This window comes from Neolamprologus multifasciatus, chromosome 20, assembly GCF_963576455.1.
Source record: "Neolamprologus multifasciatus chromosome 20, fNeoMul1.2, whole genome shotgun sequence".
Taxonomy (NCBI): Eukaryota; Metazoa; Chordata; class Actinopteri; order Cichliformes; family Cichlidae; genus Neolamprologus; species Neolamprologus multifasciatus.
The window spans coordinates 24,987,682-25,013,092 of NC_140458.1; the positions used below are offsets into that span (position 1 = coordinate 24,987,682).

Sequence of the window (25,411 nt, forward strand, 5' to 3'; positions counted from 1 at the left end):
AGCGCTCTTTGAAGCCAGAGTTAAAGCCGGCTTTTTTTTCTTTCTTTTTTTTTTTTTGCCCCATTTCTATCAATCATTCATCACCGGAAGCACTGGCTGTTGGTGATTAAAGCTGTGCTACTGGAGGGCAGCGTTTGAATATGGATATATAATTCATAGGCATTGGCACAGCAACACACAAACATGCATATTGTGCACACGAATGCATGCCATATGTGTACAAACACAAGCACAAATACCCTCCACACAATGCGCTGACACCAACTGGAGTAGTTTAACCCGGTTTGGGAAACATAACTCATCTGCAGGCGGAGTGCACATGCCCGAATGCGATGTGTCATCTGTTGGCATATTCCATTTTCACTCTTAAGACCCCTGAAACAAAGATTTCTGACATCTCATCCATTGCATGCTTTTTAATCACGGGCTGCTTGTACAAACAGGCCTGTTTGTGTATGTGTGTGGTTTCTAATGTAATTACTTAATGATACTGGTGAACATCAGGGAGATGGGTTAGAAGATTAGAAGAGGCATAATCACTCACTGAATACAGGGGTAAAAAAAAAAACAGTTATAGTGAGCAGTAGGTTGTAATAATCATTAAGTGATTTTGTTATGCTTTATTGGCTAATTATGTTTTTTTTTTTTGTATTTCCTCTGGTGTGGTTTTTGAGGTTTTACTGCAGTTAAGTAAAACAAAGTCCAACACTTCCATCTATGCTCAGTCATTCATCCATTCCTTGCTTCCTCCCCTTCCCTCCACCAGAAACCATCTCTGAGCCAGCAGATCGACCCACCCCCAACCCCCCCGCCACCACCCCAAGCGCAACCGTTGCCGCCGCCACCACCATCACCACCGCCGCCCCCTTCCATCCTAACATGGTGCACGCCGTCCCGCCTCCATGGATCGAAACCCTCAAGCAACCTGCGACCACCACCCCCTTTCCATCCCCTACCCAAAAAAGTGCGCAAGCAACCAGCCACCACTCCACCCACATCCAGCCGCAAGCGCCGCAGCCCAGCCCAATCGCTACCGCCGCCGCCTCCACATCCTCTCGCAGCGGTCCCATCCCCTCGGCCGCCGCAGTCTCCTTCGAGGGCTCGGGTAGCGGGGATCCAAGCGGGGACGAAGCGACTGAAGAAGAGAGCAGCGGCGTCCCAACGGAGGCCAGTGGGGCCGAGGAGACTGTCGGTAAATCCCTGCTCTTTCACTTCATTATCCATAAAGCTTTGGGTGTGTGTGTGTAGGGAGGGGAGGTTTTTCTAAAAAAAAAAAGGGGCTGGTCAAACTCATAGTCTTCTCTTAGTTCACATCATAATGCATTCATGCCATCATCTGTTAATTGAAAATGAAAAATAGGCACAGGCTTACATATTTGTATGCAAATTGCTTTTGAGGAGACAAATGTCACAGGCAGGCAGGCGGGGAAGAGAAATCTTTGTCAACAGGTGCTGTTAGTGTCATTTCCACTTGCATAAGATGTATATCTCAATTTCAGACAGAAAATAATGTATTTGCATGGTTCACTGTTGCTACATCGCCCATGCGTTTTTTTCCTCCCATTCCACCAGCTCTCAACAGCTAGCAAAACAAAACCCAAGCTCTGTAAAATACACTCTAGATGGAACTGCTGGTCCGCATCTCAGGATCTCTGGAGCCTGACTTGACAGGCTGATGTGACTGGGAGGTTGAGGTGCGAGTGTGTGAGCCAGCGTACCTTGTCACATGACTAGTCTCAAATCTTTCCCGACATGCCTTCCTGGGCTCTGGTGGTTACCGGGCCTCTGGTTGAACAACAAGAGGACGACTAAGACTTTTCAATCAGTGCTCTCTTTTTGATTTTTTTCTTTTTTTTCTGATGTTGCCTTCCATCCGTCTGTCCACCTCACCTGACAGCTTGCAGTAACAGGATAAGATTGATGGAACGGCAAGGCCCCAATGTGCTCTTCCTCGGCTCTTCCTCCTCCTCCTGCTCCTCCTCCCCTCTCGTTCCTGCTCCCCGAGTTTTAGATTTATTCTCTTGTCAGAGGCTGACCAGAGTGCTCGGTGATGCAAGGAGCATGTAGCTTGTCTGCAAAGGAGACCTGGCGTCTTGTGACTGTGTGTATATGTGTGCGTATGAATGTGTACCTAAGTGTGCCTGGATGTTTTTATTTTTTTCAACAGTCAGTTTGTGATTGTTTGATTAGATGATTTTCCAGGACAGTTTTGGATATTGAAATACTGAACTAATCTGTTTCGTCATCTGTTTTGTGTGTTTGCGTCTGTGTGTGTGTGTGCTAGTCTTATCTCCTGTTCCTCGTGTCACTGTGTTTGTCCAATCCAGAGTGCACATGTCACCATCTGAGCATACAAATGTGAGTAGGTCAGAGGTGCACATTTGCACATTTTTGTGCCTGTGGTATTTTTGCAATCCGAACAAATCTGTGTGTGTATTTGTCGTTGTGTTTATCTGTGTTTATTTGACAGCTTTCATGGCTTCCATAGGAGTTGCACAGACCCTAGTCATTGTGCACTGCCCAATGCTTCTGTAAATGTGCAGACCACATGCCAGCAGATGCCCCATAAACCCCAGCCTCCTCCCACCTTCTGCCCCGCCCCCTTCTCCCTCCTCCTTCCACATCCTTTGACCGCATGTCCTTGAGAAGGACGTCCCTCGCCTCTGACGTGTTTATGGCTTGTTTAGCCGCTAGCTGTTTGCCTCGACGATTATTTCTAATCTCTCCGCAGCCATAAAGTGCACCGCCTCGACACCGAGACAACTCCCCCTCCGCCAACACCATCATTAGAGTGGACCGAAGCTCGCCGCTGTTATATACACACTCATTCTTCAGATAGAGCGAGCCGAGCCACTTTTATGTCTGTAATGTCCCAAGATAGTCAGATATGCAGTGACAGTAACACAAACACGAGTGTATGTTTTTTTGTCCTCCTGGGACTCCTTGAAGGTAAAACTCATCCAATCTGCAGCGAGCAGTTATCACATCCTCCCATCATTAAAAGTGAGCCATGTGTGAGATGACTGGCAACACTTCCCATTAAGTGTTCTCTACCTGACAAAAAGAGTTCCAGGTGTACAATCAGTTCCAGTGAAAATGCCATATAATCACTCCTGACAGATGCCTTTATTAGTGTCCAATCACTGGTCAGCACTCTAAAACAAACACACAAACATGTGTAGACGCGAGAGAAAGTTGGAATTGTAGGTTTTTGACCTTGGAATCACTGCTGGTGTTGAGTACCTAAAAATTGTAGCTCTGTTTTGGGTTTCCTACATAAGCTGTAACGTTTCATGAACTATTATGAGCCTCTGTGTATCACCCTCAGGTCCCACAATGGCGAGCACCACTTTACCCACACTTGAGGACAGGTCGTCCTGCGACAACACAGAGTTCGGCTGCTGCCCTGATGGCAAGACACCATCCAGTACTCCAGAGGGCACCAACTGCCCCTGTAAGTCAAGCGCACCTTTGAAAAAGACTTTCTTTACTCTCTAATTACCTAAACATCTTCCCAGCTGTCTTCTGCGTCTTCTGTCTGTTGCTGTTGTTTCACCAGCTTCTGTAGCTCTTGCTTTGAGTCGCAGAAGCTCGGGCTCTGTTTGTATGGAGGGCGCCTTTCATGGGTCTTTTGAGAAAAGTAATTGGCTTTCCCTCTAAGAGTGAGATGAGAAGACTGATACCGCTCTCATGCCTGTGCATTAAGTATGGAGCTGGAGCCAGGAGGTGATTAGCTTAGTGTAAAGGCTGCAAGCAGAAGAGAGCAGCTAACACATCTCTCTGCAAAGCTCACCACTGAACGCTTTGTGTCACCTTATTTAACAAGCACACAAACTCAAATGTGGTAACGACGGTTTCAGAGGGACTTGTTGGCAGTTTCTTCTTCCTCCAAACTAATCGTGTCACAGCTTCACCTCCATATTTAAAGCAGAAAACAAAACAAAAACCCAAATTTTCCAGCTGTAACCTCTGCTGCCTGAGGAAGTCCTTGTCGTCCTCCTCTGTTTGCGTGGCCTCGCGCTGTTTTGCCCCAGACATCAGTAATTGATGTGCTGTCTTGAGCTTCATAGGGGAAAAAAAGTGCAAATGCTAAAAATAGTGTTGCAATGGATTATTGATCCAGACAGAGTTATCCGCACAACATATTGTTAAGGAATACTGTGTCGGAGGACAATTTTTGTTATTACAATAATTAAAGTGACTCAGTTAACTCGTGAAACACAGTCAGAATAATTGGCGGGAGTTGGCACAAAATGCAAGAAATCAACTACCCGTCATTGTCAGTCTGCCAGTGTCGTGATTCAGAGTGGCACTGCTTTCCATCTATTTCAGTCTGTATTCATTTGCTTACATGTGAAAATTGAACATAATATATATAAATATTTAAAAGTATAATATACAGTAAAAAATCCTCCTTAATCATCACTTGTGACATATTAAAAGTGTGTGGGGGTTTTATCTGTGGAGACCTATTTCTTCTGATTTTGCTGTGTTCAGAAGGTTTCTGGGATGCAGTCGCTTGGCTGTAGGTGGATAGCATAGGCGCCGGCCAATAGTAGCACACAGAATATGAGGACAGAAGTAAAAAAGCAAACAAAAAACATGGAAACTGGCTTATATGGCTGCTTCCGTCTCTCTGCTCTGCTCGCTGTTTAGGTAAGAAATGTATAAATAGCTGCGAGTCTGAATGTCTGTCGCCAACACACACACACAGTCACACAATGTGTGCACCATCCCGCGCAACAGGAAGAGTGGATGCGTTTCTTTGTGCCACCAGAATCAAAACATACCATCATTCCTGACTCTAAGCCTGTCTTCACTGATTCAGTCATTATCTAGCTCGCTCGACCACCGCTGCTGTCTGTTTCGCTCAGTGAGTCGGGCAAAGGGGCCAATTTTCAGTATTGTGTTTCTAAACATTAGCCACCATTTGCCTCGTGTTACACCTCTAATGTTGACTTTACAAATCGAGATATCGGAGCGTTTGGCTTAATTGTTCAGAACAGGTGGTGTTTTTTGGTTTTTCTCTACAGCAGTGTTTTTATGAATCACTTCTATCATATGTAAATGAGCTTATTGACAGGTGGCAGGAAATTAAAAAAAAAAAAGAAAAACAGAAACAGCGAAACCATTAGTCTGACCTTGGTAATCCATTTTTATGAATTCTGCAACACTTTGCAGTCTCGCCCTGATATTAGTCATACACCAACAGATCCTCAGCGAGTTTCCTTTTCTCTTATTTTGCTCGAGACTCTTGAACGCTCTTTCCTCTCCTCTTTCACCCTCGCTCCTTTTCTTTTAATCTCCCTCTCTTGAATTCGCACCCCTTCTCTTTATCAGTCCGCGCCACTGTTCCTTAGTTCCCTTCTGAGCTCTTTCTCACCTTTTCTCTCTGTCTCTTGCTCTCTCTCAAACCAGTCAATCTCAATCCAGTCTTGCATCAGTTCATTTCTCTCTGGAGTTGAGCGGCGAGCGAGCCCAGAGACTAGAAGGGGCCGACGAGCGCTGTTGTACCAATCAGTGACTCCTGCCACACTCAGTTCATAAAGATAAAGGGCTTCTCTCTCTCCCTTCATTTCTCTATCTCTCTCTCTCTCCATCCCTCGGTTGAAATCTGCCGTCTATTTGTCCTAGCCGTGGTAGTCTGACTGATTGTGAAAAGAGGGATTCACTCTGGATCTCGGGGGAGCTTTGGGTCATGACTTGAAAGAGCTCGGGCCACAAATTAGTGCATGGAGTTGCATTTCTGGCACGGTGAAGGTCCCCTAAGCCTTTCAATAAACCAGCAGAATTTACTGCCACTCAGTCTGCAACATGACCTAAAGATATGAGGCCACCTTTGCCCATCCAGAGCCCTACGCCATTTATTTCTTTCACAGAATTTACAGGCAGGGAGAGGTGAAACATGAAAGGTTCTGTCGAGGTTGAACCCTGTGACATTTAGCCTCAAATCCGGCTGATGATAGAAACAAGCGCGGGCTACAAGAGAACTGTTAAAACGAATCTGCAAAAGCCTGTAAATATTTATCCCAGCTAACAATGACGGCACACCGGCGATCGATACTTCATTCAGCTCAAGTGTTATTACCAATAAAACCGAGCTGCGTGATAAGCTGATCAATACGCTGGATTTTTTTTCTTTTTTCTTCTCCCGAGAAGGCCTCAGCCAATCTCCCGCTCATTAGAAGTGAAATGACACATCCCTCTGCCTCGTGCAACGGCTGCTATTTCATTGTACGACACAGTTTATTGATATCTGACGGGCTGTCTCACGGGGGGAAAAAAATAATTGTTCATGTTCAGATTATTAAGACATCACATGTGGAAAAGGCTCAAGGTTTGGTTTAGCCCACACTGACATATTTAAAAAAATTAAACACCTTGGTTATAGATTGCATTGGGTATATTTCCCAGTATAGTGTAATATAAAAAAATGACTCTAGGTCCTGCGTATGTTAAATTTAATGGCATCGGGGATAATTGCCAAATGCTAATGTGAAAGTTATTGGCACACTGAGCTCCAGATACTATAAACTCTTCCATATGCCTGGGGAAGTCTGACATATCCATTACATTTTACAGTTCACTAGAATCTGATAGCCAAATAGCTCTGTCTGTCTTTTTATCACTCTCTTTCCCTCTCTTTACGTCCGTCACGGCAGTGGTCTGGAAAATCACCCTTTCTGATGTTTGTCTTCTTTGCAGATTAGAAGTCAGATCTCGCTCGTCCCCCCTCTCTTTTCTTTCTTTACCCCTCTCCAAACTGTGCCCATTTGCCTCTATTTTATGGCCACCGTCACTTGTGAATCGATGTGTGCCGCCCGTGAAAGTACTGTAGATGGTGAGGGAGGGGAGCGAGAGGGCGGCGGCACGCGCGCGTGAGCGTGTATTGGTAGTGTCTGCTGTCCTTTTCATGCAATTTTAACCAGGCTGTGTCAGTCATCGGTCCGCCTGCATTAAGGAGACAATTATGACTATCTTTCACGATAATCATACAAGTCCTCGCCCTGTTCTCTCTGGCATTGCTCAGGCAGGGGCAGCCATGATTGATTTGGGCAATTTGTTCTGCTGATTATGAGCGGCACAGAAACTCCTCCATTCTCCACCACACACATAAACACCTTCGACTTTCAGCTTTATATCGCACTGCACCTCTCTGGCGGCAGTACCGAGAAACCATATAGAGTTGATAGATGTCGGACAACATAACCCCCAAGGTCGCACAGGGAGGCTTTCTCTTTGCTGAGGAAGGCACTATTTTGAGTGCCCGTGGGTTGCTTTCACTTTAGTGTGTGTTGTTTTTTTCCTCTATGTGTTTGTGTGTCTGTCTAACTTGTTGTCTTTTTACCCAGCCCTCCATGGCACGGCCAGCTTTGGGGAAGAGTCTCGGTCTGGTAAAACTGGCCCATTTTTCCACCTTCTGTTCGTCTCTTCTGTCATATTTCACAGTCCACCTGTTCCACCACCACAAATCCACCGCCTCTACCTTTAATGGCCAAACTCCAGACCTTTTTTTAAAGCCCAAGACGATCAGCAACACACTTCACTAACCCCTCCTTGTCAAACACACACAAACACACAATCCATCACTAACCCAAAACTGGCACTGCTCTGAAACAAGGGGGATGGCAGCGGGGAATGAGTGAAAGAAGAGGGCTTGAGCCACAGTGTTTCTGTATCTTCTCTTCTTCTTCCAGCCACCATGAGATTCAGTGGTTCCCTGTACCTGGACCAGGTGGATGGCCAGGACCTGATCTACACACCTGAGATGGAGGACCCCAAGTCCGAGCTATTTGGAGAGACGGCCCGCAGCATAGAGGGCGCTGTAAGTGGCTGAATTTGCTGTCACACGATTTCATGATTAATTAATAGATTAAAGAATCCACATTTACATCTCTCAGCTAGAGCTGGGCGATATATCGAGTTTTTAAAAAATATCGATATATTTTTATACGAGATATAAGATGTGACAATATCCTTTATATCGATATAGTCTATGTTACGTTATAACTATACTTGTGGAGCCGCAAGTTTGCCTCTCTTTCATTCACTTTTGTCTTTACGCAACATTACTTGGCCTCGCCCCTCCTTCACTGAACACAACTCCCCCTCCTCCCCCATCGCTTCACCTGCAGGAAGCCACAAGATGGACACGGCAAATCTCCGTTAACGAGTTACTGCGCATCGCCCCGTGCGTAGGGCTGGACGCCGTCAACGTGTTAGCTAGCTAACCACGCTAACGAGCTAACCACGCTAACGCCATGCAGCCCAGAGGCGCTGCACAGCCTAAAATCCTTTCATTTTCTCAAAAGTTGACAGCGCACCTTATGTATGAATTCTGGTTGTGCTTGATGGCCGCGAACCGATTTTATGTGGTACACAGCGCTCAGCAATCTGTCAAAAAAATGTTTTAGTACGACTTTGGTAAGCTACGGTGCTGCATGGATTGTGCTTGATGGATTACCGGAGCATTACGGCTACCGAGGAGCCTCGCGGAGTGATACGTACTGTGCTTCAACGTAATATTACCCTACTGTGTATAAGGACCATAAATGGCACCTGTTAAGAGACGCGGTTATGAAGAGGATTTCAAACTCAATGCTGTCAGTCACGCAGTAGAAGTTGGGAACAGAGCAGCTGTGAAATCTGTCTTTGTTACTATGCTCTGCGTCTTTTAGTTTACATTTTGACTGCCCAATTGTGAGCTTTTTGTTATGCACAAAAACAACATTGTTTTCTTTTATTTATGGAGCATTATTATTTAATAAATGCTCATAATTTATTTTTGAGTAAATTTTATGTACATCTATGCTCTATGTTAATAAAAGTGCCTGTGTGACATCTGGGACACAGCTTTGACTAAGAACTCTTTTTTTGTTCTTACTTTATGGCTTTAAAATAAAAATAAAAAATCGAGATATATATCTTATATCGCAGTCCAGGTAAAAAATATCGAGATATGAATTTTGGGTCATATCGCCCAGCCCTACTCTCAGCTTATACTGCCCTTTGCTAGCTCTCAGCTTTTTAAATAAGCTTTTTAATGAGGTTTAAAGTACTTTTAAATGTCCTAATGCCCTTTGCTATTTTTCCAGCTTGTTCTGCTGCCCTCAAGTGTCAAAAAAGTGTCCAGAAAAAGTATGCTTTGATGTAATTGATTCAAATGACAGTTGCCACTGTTGCCATTAGGGAAACTTGGAGAGTAATGCTACAAAATTTTCTTAGTATTCCCAAGAATGTTCTTGTCATGAGTGGAAACCTTTTCAGACAACACTCAAAGCATCGTGTCACACTAAAACTCTTCCCAAGAGCCAGACTAATCAGATTCTTTCAGCTCCTTCAGGCAGGTTTCATCGCACGTTTTACAGACTTGACACCCCTGAAGTAGCTGAGTAATATTCTGCCACACTGAGCTGGAGTGATTTCTGTGCTCTGACATCTGATAGAAAAAAACAACAATGATAAAAAGAAAGGGGAAAAAAAAGAAACCACACATTTTGCTGGCTGGCTGCACTTAGAGAGGAACATACATCATATCAGAGGCAGACAACGTGGCCTATCTGATATTTGATTTTTAATAAAAGGGGAATATTAGAATTCTCTTATAATCTGTGATCTGTAGACATGAATATGTAAAGAAATTGAATAACATTTTCAGATGTACCTGCCTGACACAGGTGAAGATATTAAGATTTACCATTCTATTTTTCCTTTTTTTAACCTGAACATTTACATCAAAACAGGAATTCCAGAGACTTATATACATATCTACACACAGATATACACACACACAAATATATATATATATATATATATATATATATATATATATATACATACATATATATATATACTACAGAAGTATTAATAACATCCAAAGAATGTGGCCTAAATAAACAGACAAAGAAATTCTTCAAGCTTAAGACCAATACATAAAATAAATAAATAACAGCTTTCTGCAGACTTGTTTAAAGAATAATTTGTCAGTTGCTTGCCAGACACTTCACAGTATTCTAAAAGCAGCTTTTCATGTGAGATTAATTATGATTTTTCAGCTATTTGAAAACTCAAGTCCTTATTCTGGATATGAGTCTCGTAAGTTTGGATGGTCACGATGCCAGTAGCTGTAGCCAAAACCCAGGCGGGCACAGAGCCTGTACAGTAATCACAGCTTGGCTCATGTTGGTTACCCCGGTTGAATTTCTCCACTGTCCGTTTTCTATGTTGAGCTCAGACCTTTGAACAAATGTCTCTGTTGTCAAGCCAGGGTCTTGCTCCTCTGATGAAATGGGAACTTTGTGTGTTTGTGTGTGTGCGCGTGCTTAGGTACACAGTACACATGTACCAGCTGTTGAATTAGTGTCACTATGCCCCACTGGGACCTAATCTGCTACCTCACAGTGATTTGTGAGTGTGTGTGTGTGTACGTGCATGTGTGCTCATTAACACTATCAGCCTGTGTGTCTCTGAAGCCTAGTGTGCCACTTGACGCCAACCACCCCGTATTCATCTTCCAGCACACACACTGAGCACATGCAGAGCATACACGCCAGGACACATTCACTTGAACGTACGGGTATATAGAAAGAAGGCGAATCAACCCGCCGCTGGTTTCACTGACAGAACAACCTGTTGTAATTTGCAGATAAATTAGCACGCGGAAGAGAAAGAGAAGGAAGCGGAAAAAAAAGACCAGGTGGTTTTGAGGACCGTGTGTCCACGGGAGAGTTTGCCCACCGTGACTAAGCCAGTTTTGGAGGATTTTATTTTACGACTTTGCTGTCACACCTCAGCCCACAAATTAGATACATTTAATGCATGAAGGAAATCATCTTTAACAAACTGAATCCTCAAACCCAACAAAGTCCACTCAGTCACTCATTGTCACTGATTAGCAGCTTTTTGTTTTTGTTTTTTTTTAAATGTTTTTGCTTTTTCCATCAGCTCTCACCTCATTATTGTCTGAGGACTTGCTGATTTACAGTGTACATATCATGAATAGGTCACTTTTAATAAAAAGAATCACATCATGTGATAAATTCACAATTTAAACTAGTGCGCATAACTTTTTTTTTATTCTTCTAGCATAAAAATGGCCCATTTTTAAGACAAAATACTCATCCAGATTTGGGGTTAAAAGGCAGCGTCAGTATTTATAACTGTTAAAATATCACTGTTGGCTGATTTTAAAAAATCCCACTTCAGTCAAACCTCATAAAGAGCTCTTCAGGCTGTTACAACGTGCACACAGTAACGAGCATCAGTAGCAAAACCAATCATAATGTCAGGGTAGCTCAACATTTATCTTAGCTCCTCCTGAAAACTTGTTCCAATAATTAATGCCAGGGCAGCAGCTAAATGTCAATTTGTGCACCCACACCCAATGGGTTCCTTCCATGCACCCCAATTTGAGAGGCAGCTTCTTTCTTCCTCAGAGATAGGGTACAGTCTTCTGGAATTGGACTCGCTGCCGTGATAGCGTGGAGCTCATTACCGGCCTCATTTATCATCTCCTCTGTCTGTCCGTTCTCTCCTCCCACTCTTTCTCGCTCTCTCTCTCTTCTCCTCAGCTCAATGAGTTGTTCAGGAAGTCGGCGGTGCACAAAGACTTTATGAGCGTTCGTGTCCGTAACTTGGCGCCCAGCAACTCCATCCTGGCCTATGTCGAGGCTCACTTCAAACCAGGTGAGAGATCCTTATAGAGAGATAGATGAGCTTTGTGCATTTGGCTTTCAGCGAGGAGGGTGTGTGAGATATGAATACATTTTTAGTAGAAAAATAGGCATCTTGTAAATAGATGAGCTTGTATAGTCTTGCTTTCTGAAATTTGCACAACACGTGCTTTAAACCATGGGTGGGGCTCTCCAGGCCGGTGTCTTGCAGGTTTTAGATATAACCCTGGTTCAACACACCTGAATCAAATAAATAGTTCTGGAGAACTTCAAGACATGTTGAGGAGGTCATTTAGCCATTTAAATCAACTGTGTTGGATCAAGGACACATCTAAAACCTGCAGGATGTGCAGGATATCTAAGGAATTGGGTATTGTCTAAATATCATCATGTTACAATACTTGGGTCATATGCAGCAGCTGCTTCTTTAAACTACCACACAGAACATCATCTTCCTCCGTTCCTTTTTATTTTTATTCCATCGTTTTATGAGCCTCGTTTAGTGTCCTTGATACCCTTCACGTGGGTTATCGGGTGCCGTTATGTGCCGCTCCTCCATGGCCTGTAAAGCAAGCATCTGCGGCGAACATTATGAGACCAATTCATCTGGAAAAAAGCCGGACAATCAACGGCTGGAGGACAAGTGGTCCACGGAGACCCTCCCAACTGTCATACATAGGGCTGTTTGATATATCCCTTTTAACGTTTAAGGAGCTCAAGCCTTGTATTTGCTCTGGAGTGCTCCTCTGAGGCCTTGCTCTAAATGCTTGTACCTCTTGTTTGTTGTAGATACAAGATTCACCGTGGAGGACATCGTAGGAGCCCTGCTGAAACAGTTAAAGGCCTCCAAAGACACCAGCATCTCTGTGAAGAAGCCGGAGGATGAGAATATTCGCTTCACCAATTATGGTAATACAGTGTGGACTTAACAGGAGTGTGTAGGGATTAATAAAATGAAAGGGAGTTTTAAGTTATTCATGAGGTAGTTTATCAAAGGTTTTACAGGTCTTGAATAGAAAGTCTCAAAACCGCAGGCTCAACATACTTTAATGTCCCTTTTATTTCCTTTTTCCAAATCCTTTTGTTCTCTTCCCGTCACTGTTGACAGGCCTGTCCTCCATCTCCATCTTCACCACCACTACCACTACCACCACAGCGTCGGTCACCACAGCTGCTCCCACCACTTCGACCAGGCCTCCTACAACTTCCCCTTACATCACCCGTCGACCGACAGCCACCACCCGCAGGCCCTTCAGCGGCAGACATAAATTGGTGCCGGTTACATCGCCTCTAACCACTACTGCCCTGCCTCCAGCCACTACCGTTGCCCGCTTCACAACCAGACCTTACCACAAGGTGCTGCAGAAGCCCTGCGACTCCCACCCCTGCCTCCACGGAGGCACGTGCGAGGAAAACGGCAGCGACTTCAACTGCAAGTGCCCCGCGGGCCGCGGAGGGACTGTGTGCGAGAAGGGTGGGTCAGCACGGAGAGTTTTCATTTTCTTTAGGAACTGTATCTTTGGCCATATTTCTGATTACTCTTAAATCAAAAGTTTCAAAGTCTCGGCTTATTTCAGACTCATCTAAGAAAATGAGCTCAGACAGACTTTCCCTGTAATTTGCTACTTTGCAATTAGCAATTTCAAAGAACCCACCAAAGGCTAACGGTTACAGAGATTTTGCAGCGGCTAAGTGGGTTTTAGACACTCCACTTTTCATTGTGCCAATCATGCTTTTTAGCTGTTTTATAATCACTACTAACCACATCTTCAAGTGCTTTTATGTATTTATAAAGTAGCAGAAACACACCATTATAATAGGAAAAAAATCCCTCAAATATTAGAAACACTTGATCAAATAAAACGCTTCTTTAAAGCGAAAGAAGAAATGCATTCTCTGCGTCATGCTTTGGTTTGGTATGGTTGTAGCGTCTGCAAGGTGACACCTTAATTGGCAGTGGGAGTAATGACTTTCAGTTAGCTTTGAAATATGTAAATGAAATGTTATGTGGCCACAGATGTGGATTTATTGGATCGTATAAAGCTCGACGGTTTATCAGCGAGCAATCAAAGCACTGTACAGAGTGTCAGTTTTACGGTCGGTGTTGAAGAAAAAAGAAAACCCTTGGAAATAAAGAGCTGAGGTGTGATTGAGTTTCTCCCCGACTGCTGCGCTTCAAGCTCATCTCGAGTGATTCAGACAGGCCCAACATCTCAGAAATGAGCGACCACTGAGCCGTGCACCAAAGGCTACACAAAATCCAGCCAAGGCTGCAGAGAAAACCATAAACCTGGGAGAACTTTTTAGAGAAGCGCAGCTCCTTCCTTTCTTCCCTCTTACTCTACTCTGGGATTTTTCTGGAATGGGGAGCAACCTCACGCAGCTGCGTCTTAAGATAATTGACACTAATTGCTTTGATGGGGATTAGCTGGTGAGAATCAGTGTGGATCTTTGCGTTAGAGTGCTTAAATGAAATCATGCACGCATACACACAAAACTGCACAACCAGCCTCCCCGAGATCAATCAAGTCATTAGAAAAGCGAGAGCTCATCAGATGCCGTTCTCCTCAGAGAGACGGACAGGAAGACAGATGGACGGTGGGGAAAAAAAGGAGCCCAGGAGAGATAATGCATGATAATAATCAGAATCGTCAAGTAGATTCACAAAAAACAAACATTTCCTGTGTGTGTTTGTGTGTGCACGCGTGTGAGACTGTGCACGATGGCTCCTCTTTTTGCACCTTCTGCTTTTGATAAACCTATCAAGCCTTTGGTGAAAACATCAATCCTGTAAAATAAACAGAATTCTTCTCATTTTCTGTCACGTGCCGCTCATGCATCATTATGTGCATGAACCTTCTCTCACACCGCAATTAAGCAAATCACATTATAATGACGAGAATGTCTCGTTGTCTTCTTTCCTCCACAGTGATCAAGTACTACATCCCGTCATTTGGAGGCCAGTCCTACTTGGCCTTCCCAACCATGAGCGCGTACCACACTGTCCGCATCGCCATGGAGTTCAGAGCCTCTGAGATGGACGGCATCCTGCTCTACAACGGCCAGGATCGCAAGAAGGACTTCATCTCTCTTGCTCTGGTCAACGGCAGGGTGGAGCTCAGGTGAACGTCAGCTGATTTAAGAGGGACCTTGTCGGCTAACATCAGTGGTCCCGATGTTTTGTTTTTTGATTGAATTTAGTAGGTTTTTTACTTTCACATCCATCGTGGCAAAAATAAGATGAAATTTTAATGATCAACACTATGAAACCGGGTCATTGCAGCAGCAGCTGACAACAGATGCAGATAAGAATAAAACAAAGAGACGGCACTAAAGATAATGAGGCAAATAATTACAGTGAGTAAACATGTCGGAAAAGCGGCTGTGCCGGGAAAAGAAAAAGCTACAGTTCACATGATTACAGGTGGAAGGAATATATACTCGGGAATATATGCTAGATGTCCCAAGTGCACAATTTATGTTATCTTTAATCACACAGATAAACAAAGGAAAAATCTAAGCTGTATTTACAAAATGCAGTGTTTGTATTTACAGATGGATCGAATGAGAAAGAAAGCTGACAGTAACTGCAGGTCTTATCTAGTCTCATGAGAGACGACACTTTTTCTGCCAGAAACCTGCAGAAACACTAGCACTAATCTCTTCTCTGTGCCGGAGACGTATGAATAAAAAATCATTTGGGGACGGGAACATCTTCAGAAGAGACAAGAATGAGCTAATTAGAGATGCTGCAGTGCATCTGTTTCGGACCTTTTATTTCTAATGTTAGCTTCCCTTGTCTTTCTGGTTCTCACATTTCACCCTGACCCCTGCAAGGTCTTTCAGTTTCTCCCAACCTGGCCAGGTTAGATTGCTCTATTCAGGGTAAAATCAATAGCAAACTAAAGGAGATCATTAGTCACTTGTGCTTTCAAATAGAGCTCTGCCTCAATTCTAGAAATACAGCTGTGAGATTACCACCCACAGCTCTGCAAATCCAAGACGTGGGGAGAAGAACTAATTATTTGTGGCAGATAATTGCTCTCAGGTTGCGATAATGCTACCATATGTGTGGGTGCACATACACGACGGCTCTTTTCTGTGATGATACAGCCTTTTTCTCTCAACAAAACCTCATTAGAAAAAAGGTTGAATTAAAAATGAGGATGTGATTCCAGTCATTCCAGTCACATGCTCCAGTCTGAAATTCCAAATAAACACTTTTGTATCTTCTTTCTTTCCTCCAGCTTTGTCTTGTTGAGCATTATGAGCAGATTTCCTGTAGTCATTGTAGTCAAGTTGGATATTTTGAAAAAAAAAATACCTGCCTAATGAAAGTATCAAAGTCTGCAGAAATAGAGGGATCTTTTGGTAAATTGAGGTGTCTAACTTATTCTGTGTCATCCCTTTTCAGGTTCAACACAGGTTCGGGCACAGGCACGGCCCTCAGCAAAGTTCAAATCAGTCAAGGCCGCTGGCATCAGCTGGTGGTGACTCGCAACCGCCGAAACGCCATGCTCAGCGTGGACAGCGAGCCACACATCGAGGGCGAGAGCCCACGGGGCACAGATGGCCTCAACCTCGACACCAACCTGTTCATCGGAGGAGTGCCTGAGGACATCAAGCAAGAGTAAGACCTTGGAATTACAGTCACACCATTGTGTTAATAGTGATGTGCAGACACAAAGTCCATCATCTGTGGCTCATTTTAATATTTCATTCTACATTTTATATATTCAGTATCCAGCTAATTCCAAGCAGCACCAATCAAGTTTTCTGTTTATGCTAATTTTGCTGATTTGCCATTTTTTTATTCAGTGTAGAGTTAACTAATGTTAATCCCACTTCAGTGGCCCGTAACCCATTCGGAGACTTTTGAGGGAAAAATTAGCCATGTGCAGCTTTTTGATAAATCGACTACTGTTATTTGTATTCATCTGGTACCCTCCGTTAAGTCATGTGAGGTTAGTTCCCTGGAGTGGTTTCATAGAGTGCGGCCCCGTCTTCCATTTGTTTTTTTCCCCATCTGCTGCTTGTTCATCCATTGGTCCTAATAGAAGTGCACTAAAGAGTAGGAGGATAACAATATGGGAATATTAAAAATAAAGTGCTTTTATGAAAAAAAATTCTTCATGTTATAAAATTAGTAGATACGTTTAAGTCATAAATCTGCTGTAAAGTTGGGAATTTTAACAATCAATCAATAACAATATAAATCTGCTTTTAGCACAGCTTCAATCGGAAGTTCACGGAATTGCAGTTTTTGGCACTTTGGGATTTGTTTTGTTTGCTTCATTTTTCAGCCCCAGAGCTTGCAGCTAGCTGAGGACACGGACAGTAGGCATCAAATCACAGTGTATCAGAGTCATTAGTTGCAAGCCTGTGGACACACTCAAACTATCTGCCCCCTACTCCATGCTAGTAATATTGTTTTAGTTAACACATGTACAATTAATGTACAACCCTAATTCCCAAAAAGTTGGGACACTGTGTAAAATATAAAGAAAAATAATGTAATGACTTGCAAATCTAAACACAGGAAACATTTTACTGATTAATGAAAAATCTTGCTTGTCTTTGAACAATTTGATCGCAGCAACATGTCTCAATAAAGTTTAGAGAGGGGCAGCTGGAAAAGTAAGTGGTACTAAAAAGAAACTGCTGGAGGAGCAATTTTGCAACTAATTAGGTTAATCATATTACAGGTCGGTGACGTGATTGGGTTTAAAAAGGGAGTCTTAGAGGGGCACGGTTTATTGAAATCACTGGACAGGCTCAGGAACACTTAAAATGTTTATTATTTTATTATTATTTTTAATTACACACCTATTTTACACAGTGTCCCAACTTCTTTTGGAATTATGGTTAAAATAATGCCATTTATGTGAATGATTGTAATTATGTAATATGATATTGTGACATCCCTGGTACAAAGCCGGTGTCAGTAATAGTAGTAATTAACCAGTTTGTTCGATTTTAATCCGAAATGATCAGATGTTCGAGAAAAAAAGGTCAACATCCGAGGTGAATTTGGAAAATTCTTCATCTAGCTCTTCCTTTATGGAAATATAATGAAGTGTATTAATAATACTTCATAGAGTATGGCATTTCTTCACTGCAGGTTCAGTGTGATTCAGTTAGCTTTAGTAGTGTAACTTTTTTTCCCTGTCTGTCTTCAGTGTAAAGGAGAGGACAGGGTTGGCAGTCGGTCTGGTGGGCTGCATCCGCATGTTAGATGTCAACAACCGGAATCTCAACCTGCAAGAGAACGGGGGCGAAAGTCTGTACGGCAGCGGGGTGGGTGAATGCGGCAACAACCCCTGCCTGCCAAATCCCTGCAAGAATGGCGGTGCTTGCCAGGTGAAGGAGGCCGAGATGTTCCACTGCAAGTGCAGCAAAGGATTCTGGGGTAAGATGCTAAGACAAATTCAGCCGATTTTCCTAATAGTTATGGACAGTCATGGAGTTCTGAGAAGTTGGTTCCAGTATAAGCGCGGGGAAATAAGTAGAAAATATGCCTTATTCATATGTAATCTCCAAACTTTCCTAACACCTTGTAGTTAAAATTCTGCTAATACATCTCAGTGTTGCCTTCTCCACAGGGATTCACTGTGGTCATGCCTGACTCACAAATCCTAAGTAAGCTTGACAGGCTAATTTGACAGTGTAACTCATGCCCCCAGCAGCAGCGCTGCAAGTCATTTTGTAAACACTATCAAATCTGTGTGTCCAGCACAGAAATGGGAGTTTAAATGTTGACGCAGTGCAAAGAACATGAAAAACTTTGAACTAATTCTCTGCGATTGGCCTTTGGCCTATCTCTCCTTCCACTGTTCCTTTCCTCTTCTTTTTCTCCCTCCAGCAGATGGCAACTAACAAGCAGCTGAGAGAGAGAATATAGTTAAGAGCAGACACCAGCAGGGCCTAGCCAAGCGTGCCCCTCGCTGGTTATACTGCAGCTTACCGCGGAAAGTTTCACACAAGAAGCAATTTAATTGTCAGATCTAACTTTTATGCTCGAATAGTAAAGGATTTCACCCACAAATGGGGGCAGGTTAATGGTTATTGAAACAACCTGTCAGTTGAGGTTTAAGAACCATTTTCCTTGAATATACAATGTGGATCAATAAAGTATTTCGTTGTGTTACTGTTGCCTTTATGTTTTTGTTGGTGCTGAGAAGCTTGGGGAGGCATGTAAATCTGAAGAAGCACTGCTGTGACAGAAGTTATGCTAGCAACCCAGTGTACAACAAGTGGTGTTAATGAGAATTGGACCGATGCCTGCGCCCTCAGATGGAAGTTAATTTTGTCACGATGTCAATTTAAAAGTGGCCGAGATTGGAAGGAACAGGACAGATCGCAGAAAGAGAGAAGACAGAACAAATGGGTGGGAAGAGTTGTAGTTAGAGGGAGGGCATGCCAGGACAGCTGGATGAATGCGAGAGGGGAGAGAGTAATAGAGTTAAAAAGACGGGAGAGGAAGAATAGATGTGAAAAAGAGCCGTGGTGGCGAGGAGCTAAGAGTGGAGGATAAAATACAGCTTCCAAACGCAGGAGTGAGGAAAACGGGGGAGCCCTGTGAGCTCAGCGGGGATGGGGTCCATTAAAGCACTCGCCTCACCACAGGCTCTGACTGCTAAAGTAATAACGGGTGAATTCAGATGGGCTGTGGCAGAGGGCAAACCCATCATCCACCAGCCGCCTGCTAGCCTTTCCCACAGTCGGCGTTGGCCTAGAAACATGGCCGCGTGGCAGGAAGGCTCTCCACTGTTTAATCTGGACGTGTAATATTTCTAAATCCTATTAGAAAATGACCTCTATTACAGAGGAAATCCTCATACACCCGCTTCTCTCTCCTTTTTCTGTCTTCCCCTCGTTCCAAGTGGAATACAAAAGAGTCAGTGGTTGAATACGTTGGCGCTTGTTGCATGTTTCCTTGGTGGTTCCCTTCTGACATTTTTGTGTCTACATCCAGGTCTAACGTGTGCCGACGTCCACGACCCGTGCAGCCCCACCAGGTGCCATCCGTCTTCCCAGTGCCAGGCACAGCCCGAGGGAGGCTACAAATGCGAGTGCCCCATGGGACGTGAAGGAAGACACTGCGAGAACGGTAATCTCTCCCGGACACAACAGAGTTTTGGTCTGGAGTCTGCTGAGTAGCACCCTCCTCCATGCCTATTTTCCCTCTTCTGTGACATTTCCATTCCCGCTGAATTGAAAAAGGAGATCAAATGCAGAAGAAGGGGGTGGGGGGTGCAAAAGCCTTCAGGGTGGAAGGGAAAGGGAGGGTTGGTGGCATACAGAACTGAGGTAGATGATTGGCCCCGTCGGGCCATTCACCACATCGACTCTGCTACGCTTGTTAGTGGGTAAGATGCAGCCTCCCTCCCTGCCTTTCCGCCCACAGGTGTTGTGTTCAAACATGTTTGCTGGTACTTAGTTTCACATGGCAGAACCAGGCCGCTGCTGGGAAAAAGACCGGAGCACAGCTCAGCTGCTTTTGAAGTTCATCATTAGCACTTTGGGCGGTGTGGCATTCTGAAGTCTACTCATGTTTATCCCTCCCTTCCTTTGTAGATGTTGTCATGAATGCTTGCAGAAGTTGACTTCTGCAAGTGTGAATTAAAAAGAATATAATCTGATGCAAATCCTGAACAAAAGAGAAACACCAACACCAGCAACCTTGTAACCCTGGGAATTCGGAAAAAAAACCAAGATGGGAATAGCCTCTTTCTCCTTCGCCTCGAGTCCAAGTTAGCAGGTGATTAAAATAAATTGAGGTGAACCAAAATCAATGCCATGTGAGCGGGAGCGTCTCCCATTCCAAAAGGCTATTTTTTTCACACGAATCAATGAGATGACTAATCGCATCAGTCCTTCCTGCCCGCGGTGATTAATGGGAGCGTCAGTCAGCCAGAGTGTCAGCCCCAGAGAGGAGCTCAGAGATAAGGTGGCAGCCAGGCGGACGTCCCCTCTGAGGGCTGCACTGAGAACAGTTAAAAAGACAGGTAGCTTAGAGCGCTCTCATCAGAAGCCTGAAGGTGAATTGGTCATAATATGAAGTGTTTGTATCTTAGCATGTGCGCGTGTGTGCGCGCACGTTTAGCTGAGCTGTGGTTTCCATTTCAATTCCACCAGGGGTTTGTCAGTGTAGCTCGCTGCTATAATATTCACAGTCAAGGACTTTTCTCAAGGGTGTTCCAGTAGTACTCAATGGCCTACTTTACTCAATGCTTTTACCCTGTCACAGTGTAAATCATTACAATTTAGTGATGGAAGCACAATCATTAGGATTGAGGCAGTAAACACACAGACCAAAAAAAGGGGCTTGTCAGTTACATTAAGCTAGGTCTTTGTGTGAGATTTTCTTTTTTGTGTATTCAAGCTGCTTGTTGCAGTTTCATTTTTTTGGATACGTGCTACTTACTTAGCAATAGAAGCAACGGCTCGCTAAATGCCGCTTCTGACTTAAAGACCAAAGACCAGCTGTGGAAACTTTAACTTGACGGAAATTTTCTTAGTCGTCAAACTCAGTCACCCACGCATCATGCAGCTTTCCTGGTCATTCAGCTTCTTCCAGTGCCTTGCCCTCTGCTCACCTATTGATCGATGTGCTTTCAGTTCGAGCGCTAGGTGAAAAACAAGAAAAACCCTCCAGACTCGCTCTATAGGAAACTACATTCTGAGAAGCTCTTAAAGTGTTCACTTCAGCGCAGGATTCCTTGTTGCGAGCACCAAACTCTTTTTCCGTCTCCTGCACGGTGCGTGCCGTCATCATCATTAGCAGTCTTCTGCACAATAGCTAATTAGCTTTCTCTTATATGTCTCCCTTCCCCATCCTGACTAATCCCAGCCAATTACAAGTAAAAGCTTTCTTGCCGGCTACATAGATAGGTATGTGTATATGTGTGAGCATCTAGCGTGGCACATTCCTCTCAGTGATTGTAGCTTTTGCAAGCAACACCATAAACACATACTCCCACAGTGACACTTGAATGATTTTTAATGTCAAGCTACTTGTTAGCAGGATGGCACAGTGCCTGTCCTAATCACTCCAGACAGCCAAAAGACAGGACAGCCAGACGTAGACCCTGTTGCTAAGACATGAATTTGTAAAAAGGCCTGCCAAAATACAATAGCCACATTATTTGATAGGTCCCAGGCTGTGGTGTTAAACTCCGCATGTCTCCAAAGGTCCTTTGTTATACAGTGGCGGGCTGTGTAATCAGTCTGACATAAGGGTTTTTTAATTTATTTAATTTTTTTGTTTGAATTTCCGTCAGGAGAAAGTCTTAATCCCAAAAGCTATAAAAACACAAATCCATCTCTCTCCTTAATGCTGACAGGCTCTTCAAAGATGTACCGACTATCCCTGAATTTCAATTTTGTCAGCAACAAAAACGACACCTGCGGTTCAATACCGTCTTCTTTTTTTTCCCCCAGTGGTTGAGAGGCAAGGGGCTTACATGCCACTGTTCAACGGAGACTCTTACCTGGAGCTGAAGGGGCTACATCTGTACGGGCACGATCTGCGGTAAGTCCCATGCCTCAGTGTGAAACCCACATGTATTACTGAACACCGGATACCACGTAGGTCGCACAGACTGAGCTTGTTCTGTGCCTAAAGCACAACACCCTTCTTTAAGCCTGGACTGAACTGACAATGACGGAAACAAGTAATGTTGTCTAAGCGTGAGCATGTAGAACATACAATGTCTTTAAATACTGGAGAAACAGTGTTGATGCACCAGACACAGAAAAACATCTAGGAGATGTTTCTAGAAGATCCTCTTACACTCACGTGTGTGTTTTGTTTCTGTTACATCTGCAGTCAAAAGGTTAGCATGACAGTGGTTTTCATGGCCAACGACTCCAATGGTTTGATCTTTTACAACGGCCAAAAATCGGATGGAAGAGGAGACTTCATCTCACTGTCCTTGAGCGGTGGATTCCTGGAGTTTCGCTACGACCTGGGGAAGGGACCTGCCACCATAAGGTTACCACGACTTGAGAATCTAAGAGGATTTAAGTTATCAAACAAGAAAACAGAGAAATATAAAACTGTGCATGTGTGTGACTGTGTGTGATTCAGGAGTAAGGAACGGATCCAGCTGAATGTGTGGAACACTGTCAACCTGGAGCGCTCCAACCGCAAAGGAGAGATCATGGTGAACAAGAAGGGTGCTGTCCGAGGAGAGGCACCAGTAAGAAAACCGCAACCCACCAAGCTACTGCTAATGGTTATCTTGCTTTTAGCATGCGGGGCCCAGGGGCCAGTGCTATCCTTACCCTTATGTCTGCCTGTATTTATATGTGTATATACCCATCTGTGTGCCTATGCCTCATCTACGCCACATCTTCAGGCCCCTATAAGTAGTGTCCAAGTTACTTCTTACCCAGTTTTGCTGATTTTTTTTTTGTACACAGTCCCAGAGCGTATAGTTTGTTCTAACTAAAGTATGCAGCTATCTCCAGAAATCCAGCAATGCAAGAGGGAGAGCTGTAAATATAGAAGGGGCAGTCTTAATTTTGTAATACTTCTCCAAGCTTCCTGATTTTCTAGAGATAAAAGTTAGCATTACCTACCAAATTCAAAAAGCAGCCTTTTCTGCTGGTATACAGTCAATTTCATAAATCCAGCCTTTGAGGGTGCTGCCTAGGGAGGTGGAGGCAGATCAAGGAGATAGCAGCAGCGAGAGAGTGCGTAATGAAAATTTTAAACCCGGCGACTAGACTAATAAAGCAGGTACATGGTTCCAAATGAAGGCGATCTAATAGTTTGATAAGTCTGGAAGTCATCCAATTATATTAAACAGTGTAATTTTTGACTATGAACATGCACTCTGTCAACTCCATCAACTTCCTCTAAGATGCAACACAGCTTTTTTCTTTTTTTCCCCCTCTCTCTCGCTGCTCAGTCACCCCTCCTCTGCCTCCCCATCGTCCGTATGGTAATTGTGTTTTACTCCAGCAACGGAGGCAGAAAATCTTATTAAAGGAAGAGAGCAAGGGAAAAGCGAAGACGAGTGGGGGGCTGGGAGGACGCAAGGGATGAGCTGAGACTAGTTATGGAGCTCATTGCAGAGACCCTATCCAGTATTGCTCTAAGCTAATTCTCTCCCACTTCAGCGCTAAGAACCAGGAAGGCGTTACAATACGCTTTGCTCAGAGAAACCTATATCATATCAAAGGTGGTCGCACACAGGCACATAAATGGATGCATATAGCATGTTCATTTCAAAGTTTGTTCAGGCTGCCGGCGTAATGAACTACAAACATTCAAAGGTTCGGATAAGAGAAATAATAATCTACTTCACCTCTTATTGAATGGCTGTGGTCTATAAATGAGGTTGGGTTAAATGGCACTATTCATAGACTCTCATCCATGAAGTGTATTTTTTTCTTCTCCTTTTCATCTTTTGCTAATGGCATCGTATGTTTCATGCACGGCCTTCTTAGACTTACTGTCTCATTTGCATTCATGTTCTCTAGTGTAAATACGCACTTGCACAGCTTTGTGGTTTTATGTGTGTGTATATATATAATGCAAAGGTGTGCTGTCCACACTTTATATTCTTGTTTAACGTGTCTGTCTCACATGTCAGTGCTTCACAGCGGCTTTTTTTTAATACTCTTGCAGGTGCGTGTGTTATAGTATGTGTGTGCTTTATGAGCTTTTGCATTTGCCTAGCTCTGCATGCTCCTTTGTGCACAGACACTTTATAGTTACCCTAATAACTCTCTTCCTCCCCATTTTCTTTCCTTCTCTATGATGTGCTGTCTGGAAATAAGAAATCACGCAAGGTAATTAGACAAGTCCCAGTCACACCTCAGCCCCGCATTTTGTTTGAGCCACCTCGCTGTGTCCTCTCACCCCCATCTCTTCATGCAACAACTGCACAGACCACAAAAAGGGTACTTCTGCAGAGCTGCAGGCAGCTTTAAAGGTGCCAGTTCTGTAGAACAACTTTGCCATTTTCATAAGCTCATAAACGCACACACCAAAGAGGAGATGCTCCTAAAGAACAAGGTTTGGCTTTCACCTCGGTCCATCTGCTGTGGGGGTGGGAAGGTGGGTGGGAAGAAGGAAAAGAGGCAGCCATTTTTGCGATGGCCATTGTTTTTAGCAACAAAGAAACGTCTTCATTAGTCTGCCGTAGGCGGGGATATCACGCCAGTGCCGCGTGCCTGTCGGAAAGTGAGAGCGAAGACATGGGAGGCGAGGAGGATATATACCGTAGGAGACGGTGAGGTGCTAAGCCAAGCCTGGCTGTTCTTTTGTCATCTGCTCTCACTTCTTTTATGCACAAGAACAATCCTCCATAATATCATGAACTTGCTCACTCTTTTACCCATTACGACACAAGTCTCACTGAACATCACTGAGCAAGAATCACCCCATGGAACCAGCCATCCTCTTTCAACAGGTGGTTATTATTACCTGGAAGAGGGGGAAAACTTAGAACATGATCTACCATTCCATTGCATGCAGTTTCACTTAGCGTCATAGAAGTGTAGCTTTACATAGATAGTGAGTACTTAAATTCCAGAGTATCACTCTATGAAGGGGTAAGATCTCAGGGAAGGTGCAGTATGTTTCTGTAACTCTATCTGCAGAGTAGATGAGTGTTGTAGAGCAGTAATGTCTGCATACAGAGCCTGAGGTGGCCAGCTTTGCCCTACAGTTTGGTGACAACTTTTGGCAAAGCCTAGAGGCAACAGCCACAACTGGGTCCAGC

The 25,411-nt window shown here is 43.9% G+C and overlaps 1 protein-coding gene across 9 annotated transcripts in view; it reads left to right on the forward strand.

Annotated features, from left to right (window-relative positions):
- agrn (agrin) overlaps positions 1-25,411 on the forward strand; it is a 257,822-nt gene that overhangs the window by 212,825 nt on the left and 19,586 nt on the right. For 6 of the 9 annotated variants that reach the window (XM_085147100.1, XM_085147104.1, XM_085147102.1 and 3 more), the window contains 14 exons: positions 767-1,192; positions 3,329-3,454; positions 7,698-7,825; positions 11,571-11,685; positions 12,462-12,581; positions 12,781-13,146; positions 14,602-14,794; positions 16,087-16,302; positions 17,852-18,081; positions 19,648-19,782; positions 22,116-22,206; positions 22,504-22,668; positions 22,765-22,876; positions 24,465-24,476. In XM_085147100.1, coding sequence (XP_085003226.1) covers positions 767-1,192; positions 3,329-3,454; positions 7,698-7,825; positions 11,571-11,685; positions 12,462-12,581; positions 12,781-13,146; positions 14,602-14,794; positions 16,087-16,302; positions 17,852-18,081; positions 19,648-19,782; positions 22,116-22,206; positions 22,504-22,668; positions 22,765-22,876; positions 24,465-24,476 — 2,435 coding nt within the window. The remainder of the gene's footprint in view (positions 1-766; positions 1,193-3,328; positions 3,455-7,697; positions 7,826-11,570; positions 11,686-12,461; positions 12,582-12,780; positions 13,147-14,601; positions 14,795-16,086; positions 16,303-17,851; positions 18,082-19,647; positions 19,783-22,115; positions 22,207-22,503; positions 22,669-22,764; positions 22,877-24,464; positions 24,477-25,411) is intronic. The other 3 variants (XM_085147101.1, XM_085147107.1, XM_085147109.1) reach the window with 2 other exon arrangements.